The sequence below is a fragment of the Penicillium maclennaniae genome (assembly GCF_028827695.1).
Source record: "Penicillium maclennaniae strain IBT 15551 chromosome Unknown utg000003l:1.0-5670915.0:1.0-5674809.0, whole genome shotgun sequence".
In the NCBI taxonomy this organism is placed as follows: Eukaryota; Fungi; Ascomycota; class Eurotiomycetes; order Eurotiales; family Aspergillaceae; genus Penicillium; species Penicillium maclennaniae.
In genome coordinates this window covers 3,626,480-3,652,484 of record NW_026623215.1, presented here as the reverse complement: position 1 = coordinate 3,652,484, position 26,005 = coordinate 3,626,480, and the positions used below count along the sequence as shown (strand labels likewise).

The 26,005-nt window shown below is 50.9% G+C and overlaps 12 protein-coding genes across 12 annotated transcripts; 8 read left to right on the top strand and 4 right to left on the bottom strand.

The window, feature by feature from the left end:
- Positions 1 to 1,542: 1,542 nt before the first annotated feature.
- On the top strand, positions 1,543 to 3,203 carry N7477_003504 (Zn(II)2Cys6 transcription factor; the record flags this gene model as incomplete). The annotated part of the gene is made up of 3 exons (XM_056965167.1): positions 1,543 to 1,735; positions 1,787 to 3,118; positions 3,172 to 3,203. 3 exons carry the CDS (start codon positions 1,543 to 1,545, stop codon positions 3,201 to 3,203), a joined length of 1,557 nt encoding a protein of 518 aa, XP_056825120.1.
- Positions 3,204 to 3,385: 182 nt separating this feature from the next.
- Positions 3,386 to 4,442, bottom strand: N7477_003503 (uncharacterized protein; the record flags this gene model as incomplete). The annotated part of the gene is made up of 2 exons (XM_056965166.1): positions 3,386 to 4,333; positions 4,389 to 4,442. 2 exons carry the CDS (start codon positions 4,440 to 4,442, stop codon positions 3,386 to 3,388), a joined length of 1,002 nt encoding a protein of 333 aa, XP_056825119.1.
- Positions 4,443 to 5,196: 754 nt separating this feature from the next.
- On the top strand, positions 5,197 to 6,208 carry N7477_003502 (uncharacterized protein; the record flags this gene model as incomplete). The annotated part of the gene is made up of 5 exons (XM_056965165.1): positions 5,197 to 5,227; positions 5,308 to 5,595; positions 5,694 to 5,768; positions 5,839 to 5,940; positions 6,009 to 6,208. Coding segments are annotated over 5 exons (696 nt in total), but the record flags the coding sequence as incomplete, so codon positions are not given.
- Positions 6,209 to 8,346: 2,138 nt separating this feature from the next.
- Positions 8,347 to 8,630, top strand: N7477_003501 (uncharacterized protein; the record flags this gene model as incomplete). The annotated part of the gene is made up of 2 exons (XM_056965164.1): positions 8,347 to 8,382; positions 8,436 to 8,630. The coding sequence occupies 2 exons, from the start codon at positions 8,347 to 8,349 to the stop codon at positions 8,628 to 8,630; spliced, it is 231 nt and encodes a 76-aa protein (XP_056825117.1).
- A 2,027-nt stretch (positions 8,631 to 10,657) lies between these two features.
- N7477_003500 (uncharacterized protein) lies at positions 10,658 to 11,006 on the bottom strand (the record flags this gene model as incomplete). Its single annotated transcript, XM_056965163.1, has 2 exons — positions 10,658 to 10,900; positions 10,965 to 11,006. 2 exons carry the CDS (start codon positions 11,004 to 11,006, stop codon positions 10,658 to 10,660), a joined length of 285 nt encoding a protein of 94 aa, XP_056825116.1.
- A 67-nt stretch (positions 11,007 to 11,073) lies between these two features.
- N7477_003499 (uncharacterized protein) lies at positions 11,074 to 14,079 on the top strand (the record flags this gene model as incomplete). The annotated part of the gene is made up of 4 exons (XM_056965162.1): positions 11,074 to 11,324; positions 11,454 to 12,411; positions 12,470 to 13,926; positions 13,998 to 14,079. 4 exons carry the CDS (start codon positions 11,074 to 11,076, stop codon positions 14,077 to 14,079), a joined length of 2,748 nt encoding a protein of 915 aa, XP_056825115.1.
- A 651-nt stretch (positions 14,080 to 14,730) lies between these two features.
- N7477_003498 (Apq12 family protein) lies at positions 14,731 to 15,295 on the top strand (the record flags this gene model as incomplete). Its single annotated transcript, XM_056965161.1, has 2 exons — positions 14,731 to 14,746; positions 14,799 to 15,295. The coding sequence occupies 2 exons, from the start codon at positions 14,731 to 14,733 to the stop codon at positions 15,293 to 15,295; spliced, it is 513 nt and encodes a 170-aa protein (XP_056825114.1).
- A 444-nt stretch (positions 15,296 to 15,739) lies between these two features.
- Positions 15,740 to 16,605, bottom strand: N7477_003497 (putative signal sequence-binding GTPase GPN3; the record flags this gene model as incomplete). Its single annotated transcript, XM_056965160.1, has 2 exons — positions 15,740 to 16,119; positions 16,176 to 16,605. The coding sequence occupies 2 exons, from the start codon at positions 16,603 to 16,605 to the stop codon at positions 15,740 to 15,742; spliced, it is 810 nt and encodes a 269-aa protein (XP_056825113.1).
- Positions 16,606 to 16,971: 366 nt separating this feature from the next.
- Positions 16,972 to 18,262, top strand: N7477_003496 (S-adenosylmethionine synthetase; the record flags this gene model as incomplete). The annotated part of the gene is made up of 3 exons (XM_056965159.1): positions 16,972 to 17,057; positions 17,120 to 17,205; positions 17,262 to 18,262. The coding sequence occupies 3 exons, from the start codon at positions 16,972 to 16,974 to the stop codon at positions 18,260 to 18,262; spliced, it is 1,173 nt and encodes a 390-aa protein (XP_056825112.1).
- Positions 18,263 to 18,497: 235 nt separating this feature from the next.
- Positions 18,498 to 20,818, bottom strand: N7477_003495 (putative MFS transporter; the record flags this gene model as incomplete). Its single annotated transcript, XM_056965158.1, has 8 exons — positions 18,498 to 18,676; positions 18,974 to 19,278; positions 19,332 to 19,599; positions 19,665 to 20,007; positions 20,062 to 20,106; positions 20,156 to 20,373; positions 20,428 to 20,539; positions 20,594 to 20,818. The coding sequence occupies 8 exons, from the start codon at positions 20,816 to 20,818 to the stop codon at positions 18,498 to 18,500; spliced, it is 1,695 nt and encodes a 564-aa protein (XP_056825111.1).
- A 1,107-nt stretch (positions 20,819 to 21,925) lies between these two features.
- Positions 21,926 to 24,323, top strand: N7477_003494 (uncharacterized protein; the record flags this gene model as incomplete). The annotated part of the gene is made up of 3 exons (XM_056965157.1): positions 21,926 to 22,075; positions 22,139 to 22,864; positions 22,917 to 24,323. The coding sequence occupies 3 exons, from the start codon at positions 21,926 to 21,928 to the stop codon at positions 24,321 to 24,323; spliced, it is 2,283 nt and encodes a 760-aa protein (XP_056825110.1).
- A 182-nt stretch (positions 24,324 to 24,505) lies between these two features.
- Positions 24,506 to 25,000, top strand: N7477_003493 (uncharacterized protein; the record flags this gene model as incomplete). Its single annotated transcript, XM_056965156.1, has 1 exon — positions 24,506 to 25,000. One exon carries the CDS (start codon positions 24,506 to 24,508, stop codon positions 24,998 to 25,000), a length of 495 nt encoding a protein of 164 aa, XP_056825109.1.
- Positions 25,001 to 26,005: the final 1,005 nt, after the last annotated feature.

Sequence of the window (26,005 nt, the reverse complement as noted above, 5' to 3'; positions counted from 1 at the left end):
TTTTAATATCAGTAATTCCGTATTTATTATAATATGGAACTGGAAGCTTAGTCGCCTAAGCCAGAAGCTCGCTAACTAAGCTAGCGGTCTATATTATATTAGCGCAAAGGAAGGAAATACCTATCGACTTAAATTACCACCTTCGATATAAGTTTATCTAGTATTCTCACCTAATAAGCTTCGTCGAGCGGCTAAGACAGAACCGCTATCCGGTCAAATTATAGATCCGGCTACGCTAATCGAGGTCGATAACTAACCGGAGTAGGAAGTCGACGAAATTATGGATATTCGCCTTTATTATCGCAAGTTACAGTACAAAGCGACATAGATTAGCATTAAGGACGACGAATAGTATCTTACTAGAGATTTTAAGAATACACCCTTAAAATTAAAGGCGTTCCACGAACGTTATCCTGACCGTCCAGGACCGCCTTTAAGACTGCCAGTATAGCTAAAGGCGGCTAAGGAAGACCAATTTATTAAGGATCATCGCGAAGACGGAGTTCCCCGGCCTAGGGGCTAGGCCTATTAAAAAGGGGGGTGATATAACGTATGGTTCAGGGAGAGTTCGAGGAGAGGTCACTTATAGTGAGCTAGCCCCGAATAGGACACGGGGGGAGGGTATTGTTTGTAGTTGTTCTCTTTCTCTTTCTCTCTTCCCTTTCTTTCTCCAGTTTAGAACTTTTCGAAATAGCACACGACTTCTTTCGTACTGGCTGGTGACACCAGAGGCCACACATAGGCTATTATGTCACCAGTTCTCCCACTACACTGTCTAATTCTGACGGGCCCGAGCCTATGCGAGTCGTTTCGAACGGTAAATAGCAAGGATCGGAGGTTTCTACGTAGTAGGATATATAACTATCCCACGAGCCTTAAGGGATATAAGGTCTAGAATTACACATATATTATAGACAGTCATCCAGCGATACGTAAAGGACGCCTGAATCTAAGAGATTATCTTATCTAGACGCTTAGGGGTAAGCGTTAAACGTCAGCCGCACTTTTTCTTTTAAGGCGTCGTTCGTACCGTATCGCAGGCGAATTAAGCTTAGCGTAGGGAACAGCCTATTCGAGAGGCAATAGATATATATATATATAGCCCTCATCTCGAAGGAAACGGCAGTGCGCGGGTTAGCTCCGTACGCTGAACCATAGTTAAAGGAGGAAAAGAATTCGAAGCGTCACGTATAGTAATATAGATGGGTGGTCTGTAAGGAAAAGAAGAAGGCGGTGGATAGACTGACATTTATTCCTTGGTCACCCTGTACATAAATTCCGTCGATCCCGTGGATCCCATGGAGATGAACGAGGTAATTGGCTTTATGAATCTCTTGATCCAACCCTTAATAGTTAAGTCATTCTAAAATAGGAACCGGTCTAGACTTTCGACCTTACCGAAACCTCTTTCTCCTGAACTCAAATAACTTCGAACCCAACTCACTCGAGTTTCATGTCGCCACGCGGGAAGTCGGAGATCGTGGATTTACCCCGCAGAATTTCTGCTTTGCGGGACACTCACCTCTCCACAACACAGCACCCATGTCGAGATCCTTTACCGGATGCACACGATGTAAAGCGCGGCGCCAAAAATGTGACGAGCAGAGACCGATCTGCGGGCGCTGTCAGAGCGCCAACGTGGAATGCAAATTTGCCATGCAGCTGCAGTGGGGTGGGCGAGCATTTTCGCGATCGCGATTCGGGGCATGCGTGGGCTCGAACATGCAAAGACTCGGTACGGGCCTCAAGGTTAGAATAATCTGACAATGTGCGCTGATACTATTAGAATACTCGCCCGGCGAGTTCATTTACACTACCAAGTCCAAGGCTCAGGCGGCTCAGGCTCAGGCTCAGGCTCAGGCTGCGACCCAGGCTCAAGGTCAAGGTCCGAGTCAGCCTGGCTCCGATCTCATATTGACGCAGTCCGTCGATCCCTTTTCTTCGCTCTCAAAGGATCAAAAGGCGCTGCTGCATCATTTCATCAACGATGCCTCCCAAATCACCGCTTGCCACCCCGGCATGCAGCAGGATATCTGCCGCATGATTGTGCCCATGGCACTTCAGACTCCGTCCTTGTTATACGCTACTACCGCTCTCTCCGCAATTCACATCCAAGCCTTACACAACCAGTCCGAGAGTGTCAAAACAGCACCAGATATCGCACGACTGATGGCGCAGAGCCTGGAACATTTCCGACAGGAACTTCAGAACCCATCATCGAAGGACTCAGAGGCGTTGGTGGCGACTGCACGAACGCTTTGTCTAGCGGAGATTCATTCGGGAGCGATCAATCCAAATTCATGGCGTGCACATATCGAAGGAGCAAGGGCTTTGATGAAGTCCTCGGACGCGGCCGGCGAGGACTCAATTAGATCTCAAAGTGGTTTCCGCAGGTACCTGGATCGCTGGTACTGGTCAATTGTGTCACTTACTGCGTTGACGGGGAATGGGCCGCCCATTGGTGATAACTCGGACTTTGCGCCGTCGGATTTGGCCGGTCAACAAGATTTGCCCGATTATTTGGATGATTATTGGGGATTCACAGTCGACCTTGCCGCGGTGTTCAGGCAAATAGGTGCTGCTGCTTGGCGGAATCATCACGCTGAGAAAGATGGACTTGGCTTCATTGAAGGCGAGGTCGATTATGACTTGGATGATGAAGCGGCGACGCTTGAGTCTTCCGTACGGCATCTTATGGACCGAGGTGCCAGTTCGGAGCCGTCATTCTACCCAGGTGTTGCGGAAGGACTTCCGGCTGAAAGTGTACACCAGTTGGCGCTCTGCAACGAGGCCTTCCAGCATAGTGCTCTGATCCAGATTCACAGGCGGCTACGCAAGACCCCGACCATATCAGATGAAGTGCAGTACTCCGTCCATCGGATTCTAGAGTGCACGGCTGAAATCGGGCCATCAGCTGGCCTCAGCCCGTGGGTGATGCTGACTACGCCACTATTTATTGCAGGCTGTGAAGCGCGAGGGGAAGATCGTGATACAGTGCGGCAGTTGCTCGCGTCGTTACACGACACTATTCGGGTTCCCAATGTGCTACAGTCTTTGAAGTTCCTTGAGCAGTACTGGGCTAATCAGCTGAACGAGGAGGATTGGAGTCATTTCCTTGGTATGTTGTCCACTAGCCTCGTTTCTACATGTCTTCGCTAACATGACGTTCAGATCGGATGAATTTTGACTTTATTCCTTACTAGACCTCGAGTCGGAAGGCTCTTGCCTTGACATGCATGATGTGCGACGATTGGCGTTTTTCTTCTCACTTTTTTCTTCTTCTTAGGTTCATCAAGCTACTGGCGCTGTTTCGAAGGACATCCAGGAGTACATAATTGTGAATAAATACTACATACATTAAACTCATACAAATCATCTGGTTCACTTAAACTATCGACCTCGCTACTGAATGTGCTGAATTCCCACTAGATGGTGGCCTGTGTTGCACCAGCTCCTGGCTTCCTTCATGTTCACCTGCAAGTTTCCGGTCCCATTTTGCGAGCACGACATTTAATAGCTCGTTTGCGACCCCGAGCAACAAGAAGATCGCAATGACCTGACCGAATGTCCACCCCCTTTCCTCTGGGTCGAGGTTGTTGCGCTGGATCGTCTGTTCCAGTGACACGATCAAATAGATGCAGAACCCGAAGTAAGCCAGCCTATTCAAGGAGTAATTGCGCAAAGCCTGCCCATGCAACGGTTCATGCTCCTCGGCGTCTTGGCTTTTGGTAGTGTTCCACTGCAAGTACCAGTTCCCGCAGCGCCTTTCCCTCCCATCATCTCGTCGACTTCGTCGGTTGAAATACCATGCACCGCAAAAACACGGGAGCATACATGTGAAAACAAGAACGAAACCCGCAGCAATAGCCCCAAGTGAGCCCAGAATAATATACCGGAAGATGGGCGAAGCAGCCTTGATGCTCACACCAAAGACAACGTACACTGTATCCGGGTTACATGTCGGTTGAGCCCCAAAATGCGGCGCCGTGACCCAGAGATAGACATTAAAGGCGATAAAAGCCGCCAACGATATGATCTGGATCACGGCAAAGAACCATAAGCGCCAAGGCCCGAAGCCGGCGTATCTGCCTTTGCTGATTATGTCCATGCCCAGCAGAGCAAGGAGATGGACCACGCAGATGGCGTGGAAGAGGGTCAGCTCGGTGCGGAAGGTCTGGTAAATTGCTGTGCAAAGAAGCGCTAGACCTTGCATGCCCAGGGCAGAAGAGACGCCACGCGAGAACTCTGCTTCATCTTCTCCTGGTGATAACACGCGAAGGAGATAGCTCACGACTGTTCCACCAAGGCAGAGGGCATAGATGGATGCGCGGATCTACATCGGACAAGTCAATAGACGACCTGGCAAGTAGAGAAGCATCGTGACATACTCCAACACCCGTGACATCTGGATTCGCCTCGATAACACACACTGTCGAGTTCATCATGACAGGAAGATACCACTTCACTGCAAAAGTACACAGCTCATAACACTCATTTCCAACCCTGGGGTACCGCTCCCTGTATATGCCCAAGGCCGAAAGATGCGTCACACCCCAGCATCTCTTGGCCCTGGCGCCTCGTATCCCAAACTCCTGTGAACCCGGGCGAAAGTGGCTAAGTAAAAAGGACCACGCCACATCGCGAGGCATCTGCATCCCGGGCAGGACGGCGAAAGGCGTCCTTAGCGTCCGTCAACCGTACCAAAGAAGTCTCGTTCCGACCCGCGATTGGGTCGCCTATATTCACCATGGGTCTAGTGGCGCAAGACAATGCTCACTGCATGAGCTCGCATCCTCACGAGTTGCACACGGTGAGCTGCTTGAGCCGTGCCCTGACGCTAGTCTCGCCAATTGCGCCCCGTGATTTGTCAATCATAATCTGTACGGCGGTATTGCCTGCAGTGCCCTGTCAGACCCCACGAGACCCTGCGATTGCCTCCGGCTCCGTTGTCCATGACAAGAGTCGAACTTGCCGGACACGAGTTTGGGGAGCCCCCATGTGCTTTCAGCCTCGCTCTTGGCGCGGGATGGGCTGTGCTTGGCGGGTGATGATTCCAATTTGGGAGGGATTTGAGATATGGCGTCGCCGGCGTTTATAATCCTCAACGAAGGGCTGTTCTGCGGTGGTCTTTGGTTGCAATATTTTGGATTCTTCGTCAAGGATTAACTTGGCTATTGCCTCACACATCATTCGACAATGGACAACATCAAGTCACCTCCCATCAATCGTAAGTCACTACTCCTTTGGAGTCGGCTGCTCATCTTCATGCTGCATGATGTGGGCGTGCGGATTTGACCGTCCTTTTAGTATGGACTTTCTTCGCGCTTGCCGCCCTCGATATTGCAGCCAACGGCGCTGCAGGTCCAGCAGCTGTTGCGACAGCCGTTCATGTCAATGGCGGTGTTCTCACGGCGCGAATGTTGCAACTCGGCGCCCTAGCCGGCGTCACCAAGGCCGGAGTGTTGGCATTCGTGGAGTTTCTCGGATATGCAGGGATTCCAACATACGCATGGATACTGTTGATTTTGCTGGCGAGTAGCTTTGGAGTCTGTGTTTTGATTACGGCAGAGATAAGCAACTTGGTGCTTGGCGAATGTAAGGACAAGTCCCATTGGAATCTGGAATTGCCCCAGTCTTCCTTGGATAGACTGTATTGCTACTGAGAGACATACTGATTTCCTCCTTGATTCCAGCGCCGAGTGCTCTACTCGTCGCAGCGATCGTTGCCGCAATTCCATTGGGCGGAGAGTGTATGGGGATCTATCAAAGTGAGTAAGGATGCTCATATCAAGATGCAGCCTCCGGAGAAGAATTATTTCGCTAACTAATAGTCTACAGCGGCTGGAGGTCTCGCTGGGGGCAAGGCTGGGGCTCAACTCTTTGTCATGGGCCTTGACGCCCTTGGTGGATATGTCTTTGCTCGGATGGCGCATAACATGGGTTAGTCATTGAAAATGCTACTTTTGGTCGCTAGTTAGTCTGGCACTGACACGGACATGTCTCGACAGGTTACGATATCTGTCCATACAACGTTGCTGCTGCTGCCGGAGCTGTCTATGGCGCCATCACGGGATTTTTCCACACCATAATCGGTTGTATGGCTGGTTTTACGAGCACAGACAGTACCAACGGGCATTACACGACGACAAATATCTTTGGGACGACAAGTGGCTATAATCCCAATTGGAATCGAGATGCTATGCACATGTGGTAACTGTGTTTACATGTCGTATAATGGTACAATAGGATGTGATGTGTCTATGAACGTTCATTGGGATTGTATTTGCTGCCTCTGGAATTGACATTGGGGTTTCTGGCTACGTGACTGGTATACTTATTTTGCATAATGGTTATATTTAACTTACTCGCTACTTGTTCTGAGCGAGAGCCATCTTCACTGAAGAGATTAAGTACTCGTGAATCGCACTTGATATAGTGAAATATTCTTGTGGGATTCTTCAAGGTACAAGAATTGACAGAGGGCCCAAAGCGCAGTGACAGGATAAAGAGAACCAAGGATGTTGTCGCGAGTCGTAGTGTTTCTCTGGAGGTGGGTGACATAGTTGCAGATTGTCGCTTTGAATTCACGCTCGGAACTCAAGATTCCTCTTGCCAAGGACTCAAAACCAACGATACAGTGGATATAAGATCGAGAGAGGAAGATAGCCAGCTTAATTCTAAGTTATTCCAGATGGAAGGAATTCTGCAGCTTGACTCCTAGGCTGCTAAGTGTGGTGCATGTTCCCGGCTGATCAAATCTCTCCTGGGCGTTGTCCCAGTTTGCTCTTCCCTGTATGACTTGACTTAACTTCTGATCCGTCCTGGTTACAAAAGAAGCCGGTGCTTTGTCAGGAGTTTTGAGGCTCTCGGGTTCTGAGGTTCTGGGTTGATTGTAAGGACCCAGGCATCCCTCACACTCTAAAGAGCCCAAGTGCCACTCTCTCGAGATGGCGAGGGAAAGTAAAAGAAACCTGCGGTCTCAGTCTCAGACTTTTGGATACCAAGGTGAGAATATGGTCTTTTTATCTTCTCCCGCACGCCATCAGACGCCATCGAAGATTCCTGCGTGAACGGCAATGTGTAGATGCAGTAGCGCAGCTATCAAATGAAGTGATAGTTTGGTGGTTTCTACGTGCTGATAGGAGAACACAATCAAGAAGATGTGGGAGTAGTGTTTTTTTTTTTGATAAAAGCGCTTGTTTGAATGTGAATGGACCTAAGGGTTGTACGAACTTCCCAAATCAGTGCCGATAAGGATGGTGGGAGACTACTCCCTTTCCCCAAGTGAATATGCACAATGTGCGTATCATAAAGAGGCACTCGATGTTTTTCTAGGCTTGTCGGACATCTATACATGTGATTGAAGTATTGGAAAGACCTAAAGTACGAGGAGGGCGATCGTGCTTTAGGATGATCTGACTTATTCGACAAGGCCACCTGTTGATTAGGGAAATGCTCAAACCAGCATAGGTATTGAAAGGATTATTAGACGCGATGTTCTCCTCATAAGGGCCAGCATCTCAATTTCTAACGTTCTCAAATAATCTCGAGGCTGTTATACATACGCTTCGTGCTTGTTCACACAGAGCAATATACGAATGAGGTATCAGTCAAAGCCCAACCCCAAGATATATCATTTGAGAATCTTCTCAGTCATAGTAGACCCGACTCTCAGCGTAGTAGCGCCCTAGAGATAGAAAGAAGGACCAGTGTCTCTAGAGAAATTAAACGAAGGTAGTAGTTAGGAGATAGAAAGATGGAGAGGGTACACAGACCTCAGTATATACAAAGACCTAAAAGTCAATGCACCTTGCAGAGTGCCTATAGATAATAAGCGTTAAGCTAGATACAAGAGATGAGTTCATATAGATACTGACCTTTTGGATATCAGACCGGTGCAAAAGCAAGTCACTCCGATGAAAGCAAAAAACGCCGGAGCTTGAGCAGCAGCGTAGACGAACAGCAAAGACGAGAAGACCGAGGGACCGAGAAGGCTTGTATCTGGTGTCCAGGAAATTAAAGCGCAAACAGAACCAAACAGGAAACCGCGCCTCACAAAACCCAGACAGAAGCAAGAGTGAGATAGTCTCGTAGGATTCCCTGTCAATCCTCTCCGTCAGAGGTGCCACCTTAAGACCTTCAGTTCAATTTCATCGTCACAAATGCCCATCATACCTCGCTCTCGCATCACCATCAACATCCTGCAACCAAATCATCCCCCGGTCCTGTATCCCTCATCTCATTAATTCCATCATCAAACAGTAAGTTATCTTCATTATTTCCTCGAGGCCTCCAGCTTACGTTGAGACAAGATTCACCACCAGTCTCAGGACTTTGCTACGCACGATGCCTGATCGCAGCCCCGACAAGCCGAAGCCCAATGTGAGTACAGTGTCTGCCTTGGAAGTTGAGAGACTAACCAGTCTGGTCCACAGTACCTGAAAGGTGATGGCAAGTTCAAGCGTCAAGAGCCTGAGCTAGGCTTTTTCCAGACTAAGCTGCGAGACAAGGAGGGCCTCGAGGCACAGAAGAAGAGACACGTGAAGGACAAGAAGGAGAAGGAAGACGAGAAGGAGATCAAGCCAGACCAGGAGGAGGTGAAGGCAAAGGGCCAGAAACGAAAGGTTTGAGTCTGTCCTGAGATTCCCTCCAGGCGCACGATGGCCGGAGGACTCTCGACGACTCTAATCTGAATTTGCATCGTTCTTTTTGTCGGCATTTGGAAGTTTCCTAATTGCCCCTCCATTCGATCATGAGATAATGAACTTAATTCCGATGAGAACGACCTGGTAATACTTTTTAGAACTTTCGAAAGTTTCAGCAATTGGAGATAAAATGCGGAATATACCTCGCTCTGTGAGCAGTTAGGGAGGAAACAAGCTCTTTGAAACCATTTACTCCAGAGATCTGACGTTTTAGTCTTCATCAAGCAGTACCTCACCTTGATGCTTGATGCTCTCAAATTCTTGAACGCAGCGTCTTTCCAGCAAAAATGACCATGCCAGCAAAGCTCCAAGGGATCGCTGACACTGTCTCCTGGCATGGGTTCCAGCCTTTAGCTCTCAGTATTGAACGATCGATCAGACCAATCTTCTCGTCAAGACATATACTCATTGCGAGGCATGACTGACGTTGGTGCATGTAAGGACCCCACCTGGAACCGACTTTCCAAGAGCAGGCTCCAAGATGCCCGTGAAGCTATGTCCGTCGCACACGCAAGATTTAAGATGGCGACCTCAAAATTCTACCATTGAAGCTGATAGCCAGGGAATTCATTCCTGACCAGCCCGTTATCTGCACGAAACACGATACACTTTGCCGTTTCTTGAGTTCTCGCCGCAGTGAGACTTGGGTTGCGAGTCGAGCGACTAGCCCGATTTGCAAGTGGACCCTTCTCGAGCAGCCCTACGCGCCCTCGATATTCTGGCGTCAATAACACGCATGGTGCGACAATAGCCCAAGCCACCCGACGTCACAGCTATTTATTCTTCAAACCTGCGGTGTAGCGCATATTATGCTATTTGGGGATGTATCAAGACCGAAGTGGATCCCCCCCGATCGCAAAGAAAAATCCAACCAAAGTCGGGGCCACGGGGTCCAGACTTCGGGGCATTGTGCTTTCGGGGGATGTCACGGCTCCCGAGACATGTAATTAATGCATCGGCGCGGCTGTTTGATCTCTGCACATAATCCTCCATGTCTCATATTTGAGTGTTTGATTTCCCGAACCTCAAAAAAAGTCTGGGCCCCGAACTTTATCAGCTGGTTTCTGCCTCTAGATCTAGTTCAGGGGTATCAAAAGTCAAAGCCAGGCCGGGTTCGTGATGGAAGCTGAGGGTGTTCGTGAATTGAGTGGCCCGACTACGTTCGGCCTGCAGGATCAAGCGATACGGCACGGTATCACTGAACACGCAGATTGGCCAGTGCTAGTCAGGATGCTCCGATGCTTAGGTGGGTGAGGTAGAAGCGCCATACCCAAGCGAGTAGCACACGCCGGCCACGCGTTGGCCCGATACTTCGGCGAGACGCCCGAGTGTGATTGGCGTTGAACACGGCACGGCTGGTTGGCTACTGCACAGCTGTTTCGCAGCACACGTTCTCTGGGGGAGGTCCAAAATCATGCACGGGCCGAGAGAGCAAGTGCGGAAAAGGGGTGATCTCCACCCGCCTACGATCCACGGAGGAGTGTACTGTACTCGATCGATATGGAGACATTTCCCCCTTAATCTACGGCCGAAGATCGAAGACAGAGTTCGAGTGATAGCGTGGCTATTCCAATATTTGGGCGAGTGATAGCGTACGGGCCGCTTCGGTATCGGTACCTGAGAAAGAACGATGAAAGGTCAAGAAAGTCAAGCGATGACATAGTATATCTCCGTTCATAGCACAGGCAGGCCTTGCATGGTAAGAAACCTAGATTGAGTTGGTCCCAACAAGTACCTCGCCATACCGGGTTGTATGCAAAGGTACCTGCGAGTACCAAGGGGAACCCCCTGAAAGACGACGGCGCTAGCGGGTCCCGACCCAAACCTCGACTCAAGGGGGACTTTTGTTGTCCCTGCACTATTGAAACCGTGTTACTATTTTCAGTGGCGCAAAGCTTGGCCCGTTCGAGTGTGCTTCCAACACCGAATGTTGCTCGCAAACAGAATGAGACCTACAGACCAGCAATATACACATCGATAAGACCATGGGCAACACGTTCATCTAACGCGATGTCGATCACTTCGGGGCCAGAGCGTTCCTTGGCGGCGCTATCAGCTTCACAGTTTGTATTAAAGTGCCAATGGAATCCAAGCATCTGCAGGTCCGCAACTCCACCAAAGTCATCACGCTTACTTCTCCCGGACGGCGCTAATGCGCCGTGTCTGGAACCACGGGCGGTTTTGCGCCAATCGCCCTAGGCCTGGCGTACCTAACTTTCTCCTTTTCACTTTGACCAGAAGTCCCTGATTATCACTCACCTCTCCTTTCCCCTTTGGTCTTTCAAAGTTGGCGCGTGCCATCCCTCTACCCGTGGCGGAATGAGTGACTGCCGATCGGGGCTATTTTTTGATACGACCAGGGCGTCTCATGGCTTCTCCTCCTCTTTCAGGCGGTCCTCCCGCTTTTGATCTGGACTACTATCAATCTTCCCCGCCCTCGTCTCAGATTCAAAGGAAACCGCTACCGCAGACTGACTCGCTGACGGACTCGGATCACTATCCCCCTTCTCCCACTTCAGACGACGATAAACACGCCTCCATTTCCTCTCCTGCCTTCAGGTCACCCTCCCCTGTGGTGGATGGAGACTCCTATATCTCGGTGCCAAGGAATCCCAACAGGTATGCATTCCACGGGAGGACCCTCTCTTCTTCCACTTCCCCCTGATCGGCGCGCGACTCTGGCCTCTCTCCGACTACACCGGTGGAGGATTGTTGATATGGCCTACACATGATCTCCCGCATCCCCAGCATCTGGAAGACCAATCGTCGCTTACCTGTATCGTACTTCCCCAGATACTCTCGAGGTCGACATCCGGCGAAGCCGCTTCGCATTGATACCGCCGCTTCCGCCGCGTACTTGAGATCGGTGGTTGAGGACGACGACGACTCCGAAGAAGGCGCCGATTTCTATGTTGACGACGAATACGAAACCCAATTCTCGAATGGAATCGGGACTCCCCTGCATAGTCGTCTAGTGAGCGAGCCTTTCATCCCGATTCTCAGATCTCCTCCAACCCAACGACGCGCGACGAGCATGGCTTTGCAGCCACCTATAAACCGGCCACCACCCCTGCATATTGACATTGATCGTCGATCAATGTCGATGAGCAGCGATCCTCGTCAACCGAAGACACCGGGAAACAAGATCAGCTCCTTCTTCGGCTGGAAGGGTAACACGGCTTCCTCTCCTGGCGGCGAGTCTTCAAGTACTGAGATTTCCGACTCTGGCCGTTCACCTATGCCATCTCCAATGCCTCCCTTACACAACGTACCCATGAAACCTCCGTCGCCTTATGACCAGAAGGCGCCTGGAAGCCTCCCGCAACGTACACCCTCATTAGCGAGTGCGCACGAGAAGGTATTCGTGTCGAAGATGGCCGACTTGGAAAATGAACTACGAGAAATTAGCTCCGAACTGGCAGGATCCATCCGCCGTGAAATGGAGCTTGAGGATCTCATTGAACGTCTTCAGCAAGAAGGTCCTGACATCAACCGGCGGACAAGTGACTATTTCTCCGACTCTGGAACCAGTTCCGTCCGATATGCCCCTGAAATCAAAGCCGAAGATATTGAGAAGATTAAAAGAGCTGCAGAGCAGGAACGCGCGCAAATAAAGGTGGAATTGTCACAGAAGCTGCAAGAAGAGCGGATTCAACGAACGGCTTCTGAATCACATGTTCAGATACTGGAGAACCAGGTTCAGCAGGTAAGACAACCGGCCACTATTATTAGTCAAGAGGTTATTAACGTTTTCATCACGCTAGCTTCGACGCGATAGAGTGGATTTGTCCGATCTTTCGTCCAAGACTAGAGAGCTTGAAATTGCTCTCGATGACACTCGCCGCAAACTGCTTGAGGAGCGGCAATCTAAAGATAATTTTGAAGACTTACTCACAGCAATGCGCGTGGAATTGGAACAGCTGCGAAATGAAAGAGATATCTTCAAGGAAGGACAAATAATGCCAGCGCAAACACAGCGTCTGGTCGAAGAGATCGAAGCTCTCAAGATAGAAAATGCCTCTCTGGCTCAACTGCAGGGATCACGCTTCGCCTCTATCGCAGAAGAGGACGGGTTGTCTTCGAAGAGACATTCAGCCTTTGGTGGGGGTCTCACCCGATCAAACTCCATGGCGCGCAAGCCTGCCGGCGGTCTCTCCCGATCGAATTCGGTGTCTCGTACACAGAAGGGAGAAACTAACGAGTCGCTGGTCGACAAGGTGAAGGACATTGAGGGTCAAAGGGATGCTCTCCACCGGACGCTTCGAAGCCTTCTTGACCGCCATGCGTATCAAGCCCGCGAATTCGAAAAGCGTTTCAGACTCATGGAAATTGAGCTTGCACGAGCCCAGGAGGCCGGTCCTCCACGGAAACTTGGCTATGGACGTGAGGTCCGCGGCCTCCGTGACGATGTTAATCATCTCCGCATGCGCGCTGAAGATGCCTTGGATGGCAAGTGGCAGTGTGAGAAGAACTTGGCAGGTCTGAAGATGGATCTTGACCGTGCCGAGCAGGAGACTAGCTCTCTCCGCGTGCTTCTGCAAGAGCACGACAATAATGTTCCCGAAGGACTCGATCCAGACCACGAAAGCTTTGCTGAAGTGATGGCCACATCGTCCTCCTTGGAGGCGGCCTTCCAGCAACTGTTGACAGACCGTCACCAGGCTGAGCTCGCGGGACCATCAGACGATCTCACTGAATCCATCGAACGGATAGACATTCTTCATGGCGATGTCCAGCAACAGCTGTCTATGAATAGCTCACTGCGTAGCCGCTTAGCCAGCGCCATCGACAAGGGTGAGAGAGACCAGCAAATTTCTATCGCGCGCATCAATGATCTGCAAAGCCGCATGAAGGAAATGGAAGATGCTCTTCTGATTGCCCAGCACCATTCCGAAGAAGAAATGAGCAAGCATGAAGACGAAATTCGCCTGCTGAAAGAAAGCCATAACGCCCAGCTGGTACGTATGAAGAATGGTGCTCGCACGCCCGTCGGCCTCTCCCCTCGACCCGCGAATTCACCTTTTGATGCGCGCTCGCCACGCATCGACAAGACCACCAGCGGGGAAGGCGTGCCGCTAGCCGACGTTGTCCAAGCCGAGGTCTTGGAAAAGCGAGTCAAGGACCTGGAGAAGCTCCTCCGTGACGCAGACATGGAGATGGAGGAATGTGTGGGACGTATGAACCGCGTACAGGTTGAAGTGGCCCAACTGCAATCTGATAGGTAAGCTTTTTTTCCCCCGAGAAGTGACAGATCGATATTTGAAACTCAGCCCGGCTAACCCTTCCCCACAGAGACGAAGCTCTTCGGGAAACTCGCCGTCTTCAGGCGGACATTCAGGCCGAGCGGGAGACGCTTCGAGCCCTAATGGCCTAATTATAAACTCGCGCTCATTTTTTGAATTTTGTTCACATATACCACTATGCCATCTGCATCTGCATCCGGATTCATGGACTCTGTTCGAGTACTTGGAGTTACCTTGGGAGTTTGGATTTGGAGTTATCATTTATTGAGGATTTGGACCGGTTTCTTTGCGCGTGGCATCGCGCTCACCGCGCTCATATAGAGCGCTGGTCGGAAACAGATTCGTTTTGTTTCACTGGTCGCCCTGTATATAGACCACCGATTACTTTATGGTTAAATCTCGACTGTACAGTCTGACGAGGATGTCATTCTTTTCTGAAACACTTCTTGGTCGAACCATAATTTCAACTTAGAATCAAGCTTGATCGCTGATCTCGATCTAAGATCGCAACGGAGTTGTTTGTTTGTTTTGCACTCACGTTGTTATCTCGCACCTCACCGGGTCGTACTCCAATCCTCCAAGTCCTGATTCACAACTCCTTACTTGAATATACGGGATCATTTCGTCTACTTTCTGAGTCCGACCCGCAGCCCAAAACAAAGCCTCTTTGAAATCCCCCCAAACGCTAAATATACCTAGCCCTTCTACAAAACACCACACCAGACCACTTTTTCCCAAAAAAGAGAGAACTCACTCGAGTCGACTCTGTAACTTCAACAGTCATGGACATGCTACCAGGTACCATCCGCCAAATGATGTCGCCATCTCCAGCTAACACAAGCATTCACAGAAAACCTTCAAGCGCTCCTCACCAACCCAACAATAACCTACCTGAAATCCCACACCCAAGAAACACTCACCACCCACCTCTCCGGCATCCGTGAGTCATACATCCAACCGTACATCATAGCTCCACTGTCATCTCTACTCGCCTCAACGAGCACATCCGCAATGCCCGACCTCATGCAACTGCTCATCCTAGCGTTGGTCCTGTTCATCTCGCTGAAGGTCCTGGACTACGCGCGCCGCGTCATCATGTTCTGGGTGATGTTGGTCTTCAGGCTTGTTTTCTGGGGATCGGTGCTCGGGCTGGGATTCTATGTTTATCGCGTTGGGGTGGAGAATGCGGGGAGGGATCTGGGGTGGGTTTGGGGTGTTTTGCTTGGGTTTGTGGAGGATTTCCAGACGCGCGCTGCGGCGAGTAATGGTGGTGCTGGGAGTCGAAGTGGATGGGGTGGTGCTGGTGCTGGTGCTGGGGGTGCGAAGAAGGGATATAATCGGTGGTGAAGACGGGTTGATTCAGCCGGTTGTTTGCTAAGATTACGAGGATGGTTGGTTTGGATTAGGGACTACCTTGAGAGAGGGACTTTTTGTGCATGTCATTAATCATGGGTGTATTATTGGAGTCAGATGATTACTTTTTATGCATAGGAGTTTTGTTGCGGGCCTCGGAATCTGGCGGCGAGGCTCGAACCTTGGACTGCAAGTTGATCAGCGGAGTTTTTGGGTCTCGGCGAGTGTGTCCATTCATGTAGCTGAGCTGCTCCCATAAGATTGCTTTGGTAGTATGGTGATGATTGCAGTCGATGCATTGGAGTGTAGCATTCGATGAGTCGTTAGGATTGGACATGAAGTCGTAGACTGGGTTGCCGGAGGCCTGGAGGGCAGATCGCGTTTTGTCTTTGTGAATGTAGATGGTGATCCAAAATGATTTCAGGTTCGCTGACAGCTTCAATCCTCATAATTCACTTCTTGTTCATCCTTAGGTTCCCGGGGTTCCTGGGCTTCGTGGTACTGGATGGCGTCGTCGATGTGGCTCAAGATGGCGGCGACGCTGTCCTCATCCTGTACATCAAGCTGCAGGAAGGAGACCATGCTGAAGTCGTCGATGAGCTGTGCCACAGCACGGTTGAGCTGCTTGAAGGATCCGCCACTCATCAAAGCGTCCGTCGCCATGGGGTTGGCGCGCGCCTTGGGATCGTCCTCGTCATTTTGCAACAACTGAACGTCCACATTTGCGAATCGCCGGAGTTCTCGCTTTGTGACCATCTCGCGCACCTGATCCATCTTGCTGAGGATGTTCACGTGGGGAATCTCCAGCATTAGCATGGCTGACATGGCGCTCAACGTGCCGGCGAAAAACTTCGCTTGTCAACAACGAAGGTACTTTCGAGCAGGTAGGCCGCGCACAAGTTGATATTTAAGGGGCCTTGGCGCGAAAGGTATTGTGTTAAGGACGGAAGCAACGGGATGTGAGTGTAGAGCTCGATCTGGCCGGGCATGTCGAAAATAATGAGGTATTCTTCGCTCAATGGATCAAGAGCTTCGGAGAGGAACTCGAGGTTCTGTAGCAGGAACTCGAAACAGTAGATCAAGCCACCATTCGGACCCAGGCCTAGCTCCTCCATCACATCTTCCAGAGTGATCAACTCGCGGATATCAAGGTCCGGTTGATAGGCGAATTGCTCGGCGGCGGGATCGAGGTTGACGTAGAAGCAGCTGCGGCGATTATTTTGCAGATGCTGGATCAGAGAATTGCTGAAGGTGGTCTTGCCAGCCCCGGCAGGGCCCATGACTAGGAGACCGAATTTCGACATGGTTGCGGGGATTCCCAGGAGCAGTAAGGCTATGAAGGGTGTGACAAGCAAAAAAGATGGAGCTCCTGTATCAGCTTATCGTTTCGGATACGAGAATTTGCACTTGCCGGGAGGGGCAGCGGTATTGCCATCTGCCACCGCCCAAATGGCGCCATCGGTGCAGCAAGGTTCCTTTACTGATTGGGAAGCGGTACCGCGTTCCTGTGCTCAAAGTCTTTATTGGCCCGGCTGAACGCCCCCCCACCAATTTTTCCCCTCTTCCTCACTTCCCTTTTCTTTCCCCCATTCCTCTCTTTTAAATCCTGCCATCCTTTCCCTTCTTTCTCTAATTTCTCAATTCCAGTTTTCACACCCTCCTCTTGCACAATGGGTTCTCTCGCAAACGGCTCCAAGGCCGGTACCTTCCTTTTCACCTCCGAGTCTGTCGGTGAGGGTCACCCCGATAAGATTGCGTGAGTTTTTTTTTTCTTTGCCCCTTGGCGACTTCTGTGTACGGTGCTGACAGCCCCTAAAGTGACCAGGTGTCCGATGCCATTCTCGATGCCTGCCTGGCTGAGGACCCTCTCTCCAAGGTCGCTTGTGAGACCGCTACCAAGACCGGTATGTTGATCCCCGAGCCTTGTCTCACATGCCAAATTCTGACATTGTCCCCTCAGGTATGATCATGGTCTTCGGTGAGATTACCACCAAGGCCCACCTGGACTACCAGAAGATCATTCGTGGTGCCATCAAGGACATCGGTTACGATGCCTCCGAGAAGGGCTTCGACTACAAGACTTGCAATGTCCTCGTTGCCATTGAGCAGCAGTCCCCTGATATTGCTCAGGGTCTCCACTACGAAGAGGCTCTCGAGAAGCTCGGTGCCGGTGACCAGGGTATCATGTTCGGATATGCCACCGACGAGACCCCTGAGCTCCTCCCCCTCACCATTCTGTTCTCCCACAAGCTCAACGCCGCCATGAAGGCTGCCCGTGTTGACGGCTCCATCCCCTGGTTGCTTCCCGATACCAAGACTCAGGTCACTATTGAGTACGCCCACGACAACGGTGCCGTCAAGCCCCTGCGTGTTGACACCGTGGTCATCTCTGCCCAGCACTCTGACGATGTCTCCACTGAGGAGCTCCGTGCTGTCCTCAAGGAGAAGATCGTTAAGAAGGTCATCCCTGCCCATCTGCTCGATGACAAGACTGTCTACCACATGCAGCCCTCTGGCCGCTTCGTCATTGGTGGTCCCCAGGGTGATGCCGGTCTGACTGGCCGTAAGATCATCGTTGACACCTACGGTGGTTGGGGTGCTCACGGTGGTGGTGCTTTCTCCGGAAAGGACTACTCCAAGGTCGACCGCTCGGCCGCCTACGTTGCGCGCTGGATCGCCAAGTCTCTTGTCAACGCCAAGCTGGCCCGCCGTGCTCTCGTCCAGCTGTCGTATGCCATCGGTGTTGCCGAGCCCCTCTCCATCTTCGTCGAGACCTACGGTACTTCCTCTAAGACCTCCGACGAGCTGGTCCAGATCATCCGTAACAACTTTGATCTCCGTCCCGGTGTGATCGTCAAGGACCTTGACCTGGCCAAGCCCATCTACGCCCAGACTGCCAAGAACGGTCACTTCACCAACCAGGAGTTCACCTGGGAGAAGCCCAAGACGCTCAAGCTCTAAGCGAATTCCTCCGTCCATGACATAGGGGACGTTTTGACGACTGTGATGAGAAGGCTTTGTTTTCAACAACTCAAAGCACGTGCATAGACATATAAAAAACGGCAAAAATCTTTTCTACAAAAGTTGATTTTCCGGTCCTTTCTGGAGTCAATCTTTTTCTTTTGTTTCATTATCTTGCATGGTCGCCCACGAAGAGGGCCTTACGGCGAAGACAAAATTCAACATGATACCACTTTCATCGGCTGGGAACGGGAATGCTTTTGGCGTTTATTTGCGGAGCGAAAGTCTTCAACAACCATACCACCTTCACCTCACCCACCCCGGGCCGCCTTGGTTGTTTTCTGGCACGGGATCCGGGGGTAGTCTGCTGACGGGAGATACGACTGTGTCGTACTCTCGCGGCGCGCGGGTCAGCTAATCTAAACATTAGCAATACTTTAATAAGAATACCATCTGAACGATTTACTGGGGAATGTTCTTGCAAAATTTCGAGTGCGTAGATATCTTATAGTGGTCATATAACATCACACAGCATCGTGGAACAAATCTCGCCAGCTGGCATCTAGTCACATCGGATTATTTCTGCATGTCGCCCCACCATGATTGTATCTGGCGATATTCGTCACATCAATTGATACATCGCGTATCCACATCTGATGGGTAATCTATTTATTATGCCCAGTGATAGCCCCCCAGATATAGGCCACCCACCCCCGACAGTCAACAGCGACAATGTTCCAAAGCACACCAACGAAATCCGCTTCGTCTTCTTCGCCTCTGTCACCAAGCTCCGCTCCTTGTTGGCCCCAATGACCTCCGAACCGATCGTCTTGCGCTGAAGCCTTGTCCACTGTAAGGGCGCCAGGTACGGCGTCACATAAGTGCCCATCAGTAGCGCCGCCCCGACGACCGTCGACGCCGCAGACAAGAATAGATACACCTGCACCACGCGGCGATATGAGTTATCATCTGCGTCCTGCAGGGCGCCGGTGATGATACGGATTATGATATTCATTCTGATGATGGGCGGTTAGTGGAGACCTCATTCTGGATCTGCGAATCGGCTTACGCATTATTCATTGTCATTTTGAGAGAGAAAGCTGATCCGAAAACAGATTGGTGCCAGATGGTTGTGCGGATTCCGTCAATGAGCGTGGTTGGGCCTAGTGAGGATGCAACGGCGTAGATACCGAACGATGCGCCGGTTCCAGCCTTGGTTGGGGCGAAATTGACCAGACACATGCTCAGAAGCATGCCGAGACCGCAGACGAAGAGGATTGAGGCGCGTTGGCCGAGAATATCGATGAAAAGGCCTAGAATAGGAACGAGGAGACAACCTAGCCCAGTCAGTATGTCAATGAGGGAATTCCCAAGTCAAGGGTCTCGAATGCTTGAGACATACCTGTATACTGTGACAAAGAGCTATACCAGCCCGCTGTAATGGAATCTACGTCGAATCTCTGCTCCGCGAGCTCCGTCGCGTTTTGGCTAAATGTCAGAGCGGCGCTAGTCTGGAACACGGAGAAACTGAGAATAGCCCAGAACATCCATGGAAGCTGGAAGACTTTCTTGAATTCGAATTTCTTGTTTTTCTCTGTGAGTTGTTCCTTAGTCGCGATGTCGCGGCGTCCTCTGTAGTGCTTGTCGCAGTATTTGTTGAAGAACCAGAATATTGTAGTCGCGGCATTGGTGAAGAGGTTCATGAAGACGGCTGTCCAGAAGACCCAGGCGAAGTTGCCGGTGTTCTGAGATTGTTAGTCTTTCTCGTTTGGGAGGATGTCAGCAACAGTAAAACTAACCTTGACGATGATGTTGGCTGTGGATTTCCCGATGAAGCCGCCAACCTGTTGCTGATCAGCAGTGACCCGGATCATTAAAGGCTGGAACCCAAACTTTTCCGATTGCCAACTCAAAGGCTAATGTAGACGCAAACCCATTGTTCGGAGCAAACCATGAGGAGAACATCTTGTATTGAGCCATCTGTGTAGCGATATCACCGAATGCGAGAATGATCCTGCCGCCAATCATAAACTTGAATGATCGGATAGTCGTAGCAGCAGCGACCAGGATTGACCCAAGGGTGTAAATGATATTTCCGTAGACAATCATCTCTGTCTACTCGTCAGTCGTCTCGCGTGCAATCCCCAGGTTTCTACAAAACATACCGGCGCCACCAACCCGATCGGTGATCAAACCGCTAGGCAGCATCAGGACAGTAGCCATGAAATCCTCACTGGCTTCCAATAGCGAGAATTGCGTATTGTTGATTTTCATACCCTATTGTAGTGAGTAGAGTGGCGGGATTAGTTCAAGGGTCTTGCATTCAATCACCTTCTTTATGGTACTCTTCATAGCCCCGGTCACGCCAGAGCTCCAATGCGAACCAAAACTGATGGACGCGATCAAAGCCACGGCAAAGAATTTGGCAGATAATGGCGGAGGTTTCTTGCCATCGGTAGAATTTGACGAAACCGCATCCGAGCTGGAGTCTTGCTTTTCATCCGTAGGCTCAGATACCTCCTGCAGAGCAGACTTGGCAACGAATGTGTCCGTCATGACAGGGTAAAGGAACCCGGAAAATCTAGATCGAGAGGTTTACAGACAATACACGAGGATGTTCCGGTTACTTATGGATTCCTAGGCCTACGCACATACCCAGGAAAGGATTCCGACCCCGAAAAAAGCCAAGACCTCCGAGGCCAACTTTCCACGATCATCACGTCTGAACGTCTAAACACCCCACCGAGTGGATGGCTCTAGTGGATTCACAGATCAGATAACGGACAGCTTCCGGCCTGAATTGATCAATTTGGAGAATAGCGTGGGGGAAAAAGGGCCTACCCTGGCTGGTAAGTAGCCCATGTGGACTGTGCAGAATTATCTGGAAGAGATCCACTGAAAAATTATCAGATTAGATGCGTTTGCGCTAATTTAGCCGAAAGAAACTTCGGTGATCTGATTAAGAATCCGTGACTCGATACCGGGGCTTTGTCGGCGAAATTATTTGACGCCAAGCACTCTGGGACGGAACGGTCGACGGACCGGTGTTTGTTTTGGTGGCGAGCGTCTCGGAAGCTTGGCTTCCGTAGATGATTGATCACGCCCGAGAGACTCATCGAGGATGGTGTCAAGGTCTCGGGGGAAGTCCTAAATGGTTTTAGTTGGGCCGCGAGAGGTCTTCTGATGGTGCTTTTGTGAGCCCTGAATTGTGTTCCACCGGCTTGGGTCGGCTGGATTGGAAGACGAAAGTGGGCTGCAGAGATGATGCAGAAGGGTCTTACGTAGAAGGCTGCTCATTCTAAGGGTGAGGAGTCGGTGGGCAGGCTTTGCTTGTTATATGAATGAAATTTTGGAAAGGAGGGATGGGAAAGATGACTCCAGGAAATACAAATTGAGAATAGTCACTCATTCAAAAAGTGGTTCAGGGAGTCAAATTATTGTATTTTTGTCTAAAGGCCATTTGCACCCAGCAAAGGCGGACATGTCAGGTAAAGTGGTAAAGTGAGAAAGTGACAAAGTGGGGAGCGGCAAAGATCGCGACGCGTCTCCGCCATCCGCGCCTTCCATCGTCAACTTCAATTGCATGCCGCAGTCCAGCTTGTTGCTCGTCTTGAATCACTTGCATCCATGATTCACAATGCAAACATTTTTCTGAACGTTAACATGACCGCGCGCGCCCTTTCCAGCGCCCTCGATCCCCTCAGTTCTTCCTCGCTGAGCACGCTGCACGAGGCCGCACCACTGTCCAAGAAGTGCAAGGTCGAGTCTAATACCGCTGCTGGACAGCTGTTTACGACCTCGATTGTCATTCGGGTGCGTTCTTCCATGCTCTACGCCCAAATCCGACCTGCTCTAGTTAACACTTCTTTGGTTTAGGCCCATGCTGCTTCATTGTCCGACGAACCACTCGTTCTTGACCCCATCGCCGCAATTCCCCGCTCTCGATTTCCGCTCTCATGGTTAGAAGACGCGTCCTGGTCGCGGTCTGACGCGCAACCCGGTGGTCTGTTCACTGCAGACATACCTGCTTTGGAAAATGACTTGCGCGCGTGTGGGGAGCCGATGGTGCTGGCGGTACGGCTTGCTGCCAACAACGGGTTATATGTGATTGAGCGAGTGAAGCGGGGTATCTACTCACTGTCACGGCTTGCGAGATGGGTGCATGAGGGGGATGTAGTCGTTGCTGTCAAGGGATGGCAGGCACCCCAAGACATGAAAATGGGTGTTGAGGATGACGAGAAATCTCTCGCTATACCGGATGCTTTGAACTGGTGGCAGGCTGCTCAAATTGAGGAACCTCCTTCTGATCTGGGCTTGGGCGAAGACTTTGCAGGTTTGCAGGTGGCCGTGGTATTTGGGTCTGAAGATGCAGGCCAAAATGAACCTACGTTCGTGGATATCCTTGAACACCGGGGCGAGTCACTTGCACCGACTAAACGAGATTTGGAGGCTCCCTTCGGAGTGCTTGGCTCTCAGACTGTTGGTAGCGAGGCTATGGATGTTGACGGTGTCGACTCGACTGCGGTGGACACGAAACAGTCCCCGGAGGAGCTACTCAACGGAATGAGAGATCATTATCTTCAAGCTCTCTACGCGTCGAAGGTGAGCTTCATATCTTCAAGTTGACGGGAACTCTTTCTAACTCTCTTTGTAGACGTCGCTGGCTTACTTCGCCAAAGGACCTTTAACACGCTGTCGCACCGCTTTTCAAAACGTTACCCCCGACCAGCCTCAAAGCCTAGCGGAGCTCATTGAATATTACAGGGAAGCCATCTTGGCCGCAAAGAAGATGGATCTCAAATACCGAGACACTCTGCCGACATCTGTTCGTGACGCCTTATTGACACCCTCCGACGGGGAAATGACCAAGAAACGCAAGAGCAAAAAGCAGAAGCTTGGTAAGAATGGCCTGTATCCCGAGGAAGATGGCTTCGTTCGCAAATGGTGGAAAGACCGGAGCATGGAGTCTTCTGCACCAGAGAACTCGCGAGAAACGGATAGCAAAAAGCATATCTCTGATCTTCGATTGCGTGAGACTCAACTGCAAATTCTGTTGATTCTGGAGGTCATGGCGTTGGAAACGACGTTGAAACAGGATAACCAAAAGCTCAGTGAAAAAGTTCCGGAAGAAGAGCAGGTTTCGCCCACAAAGCCCAGAGCCAAAAAGCCTCAAGATCTAAATGTACTTCTTGAGCTCCACCTTGACCGACTTTGCATCTGGCATGCCGTGAGTCTGGAGGAGTCTACAGCGGCCGACTCGGCGAAGGCTTCATCTTTCACCGACAGCCACATGTCCGGCAAGAAGGTCGAAAGCGATGCAGTGCGCGACTTCTGCACGGAAGTGGTTGTCCCATTCTACGCTGCACGACTTCCCGACAAATGTAAGCTCATCACCCGGAAGTTTGGCGTGTCTGGTGGGATTTCGCCGGCGACAAAGAGAACCCAATCAAGCAAAAAAGACCGCCTGGAGCCTGGGGCCAAAGTCAAGCGACAGGCGCCTGTACAGAAACCGCGTCGCTCACTGCAGCGAGTTTTGACCGATGAGAAGACAGCTGCCGCGGCTCAAAATCGGCACCCGTCATTACATCGATCTAACACAGCGCCGTCAAAGCATGATAACAAGCACGATTTTATGGAGCCCTTGCTACCAACTGTCTTCGGTGGTAGTGTGAGAGGAGGGATTCAGCAGGCGAAACGGGTTGATAACCGCGAGGTGGATCTTAATGCTGTTGCGAGGCAACACGAGAGCAAGCTGCGGAAGGTACAGATGTTGGTAGACCAGAAGAAGGAGCTTGATGCTGCTATTCACGCCCTCCGGAAGCCAAACCGAGAATTGGTTTCCAACGAAATTGCTGATGAATCAGTCAAGCGGTCCACTGGTGGAGGTAGCTCACGAAAGTCAAGGAACCCTGTCCGGAACCCAATGGGCGAGGGTGTACAGGTTATGGCTACGCCCCGCGGCAATCGTAGAAAAGACATCATTGGAATGCCACCACTTCCTCGAAGTCTCGCTCCATCACGTTCATTTGCCGGAGAGATGGGAGAACCGTTCACTGGGTGAATCTCCCATCATGATTCCTTCATCATCTTCCATCCGGCGAACAATCTCCTTCTCTGGTCCCGATTCCAACCTATTCAGCTCCCGTCGCCTTTTGAACTCGAGCCCGAGAAAGCGAAAGGAACCACCAACAGATCTTGGCTCGATCCAAGAAACACCCACGCGATCCTCCAAGCTTTTCTTCGATGGAGACCAAAGTCTCGATGCATCAATGGACCGCCGCCCTTCTTCGAGCAAAGGAAGAGGCCTCTTTCGAGTCCCCAACCTCCCTGCACCCAGCTCTACGAACGATCCCACTGAACCTTTGGCACCCTGTACCCCAGTCTCCTCGCGCCAGAAGATTATCCCATCCCCAGCTCATGGGTCTCCGCAGAACCCTACCGCATCTTTCAAAGGAGGCGGCTCATCGAGTCATAGAAACACCCCCAAGACAGCGTGGAGTGGATTCGATGCCTGTTTCGCGTTCTGTACCAATGGACAATCACATGCAGGCCCCCATCACAACTCAGTCGAGAGCGCACTCCCCGGCAGCTGTCATGGGTACTCCGATACAGGAGAGTCCTTTGAAAAGGGGTCCTGCCCAGGGATCTGCCCCCATTGTCCCAGTCACTCCAGAGAAGTCACAGAGCAAGTCGATCTATGAAAAGCTCGGCTGGGATGATGACGAAATGGAATTTTGAGGCATGAGCATGTTGCCTTTGTATGCATTTATTTTCGGCGTTAATCTGAGGATGTTCTTCTTGGACACAAGTCATGGAGTCTTTGAAATTTGAGGCATTTGAAGCGTTGGGACATAGTGGGGGTTGGGCATTGCAAGCGCTCTGGAGCACACGTATCACACATTCCCCATAGATTATGAAACACATTACACGAACCCAATTGACATAATCTTGAGTTAATCACGAGCATAAATTAAGCAGTCAATCATTTACAAGATCCAGTGGTGTCGCATGTGCTGTGTTTCCCCATGTTGCATCTCGGGCGATTTCATTGTATCACGTATGCTCCAGTTAATCATGAAATGACACTTTAGGATTCTGGAGATTACGAGGCCGGTCTGATCGAATCCGACTTGCTTTCTAGCCAGGGGAAGGCGTGGTGCCTTTCGACCTTTCCTGAAGTTGTGTTCGATTTTCTCATCACGCCGGTGAGATTTCACCTACTTTCAAGTTGTCCATGTCTTTCAAGACCCCATCTTCAAAGGTGTCCAGAACCATTGATGGCCTGGGCAGACTTGAGGGTCTTCAATACGCAAACGGTGTGGAGCAATTCTGCGGTATCCCATATGCCAATCTGCCAAAACGATGGACGCGCTCGTCGCTAAAAACATCGTGGGAGAACGATTGCCATGATGGAACTCAGCTGGGGTAATGTTATTCGAGACTTCTGATCCGAGCCCCTCGTTGACTCTTTGAAAAGCAGCATGTGCCCTCGTCCACGCGTCACAAGTCATGACTCGAGTCCATTCAATCCGTTCATCCCAGTCCCTCCGAACCCGACCTTTACGAGAGCACCAAATGTCGACGAAAAAACAGCACTGAACTTAAATGTTGTGATGCCGCAGTATCCAGCGCCACATGGGAAAAGGTTCCCTGTCATGGCATGGGTCCATGGAGGATCCCTCTTATTCGGCAGCGCCAGCTACAGCATCTATGATGGGGTGAACCTGGTATCGCAAAGCATTG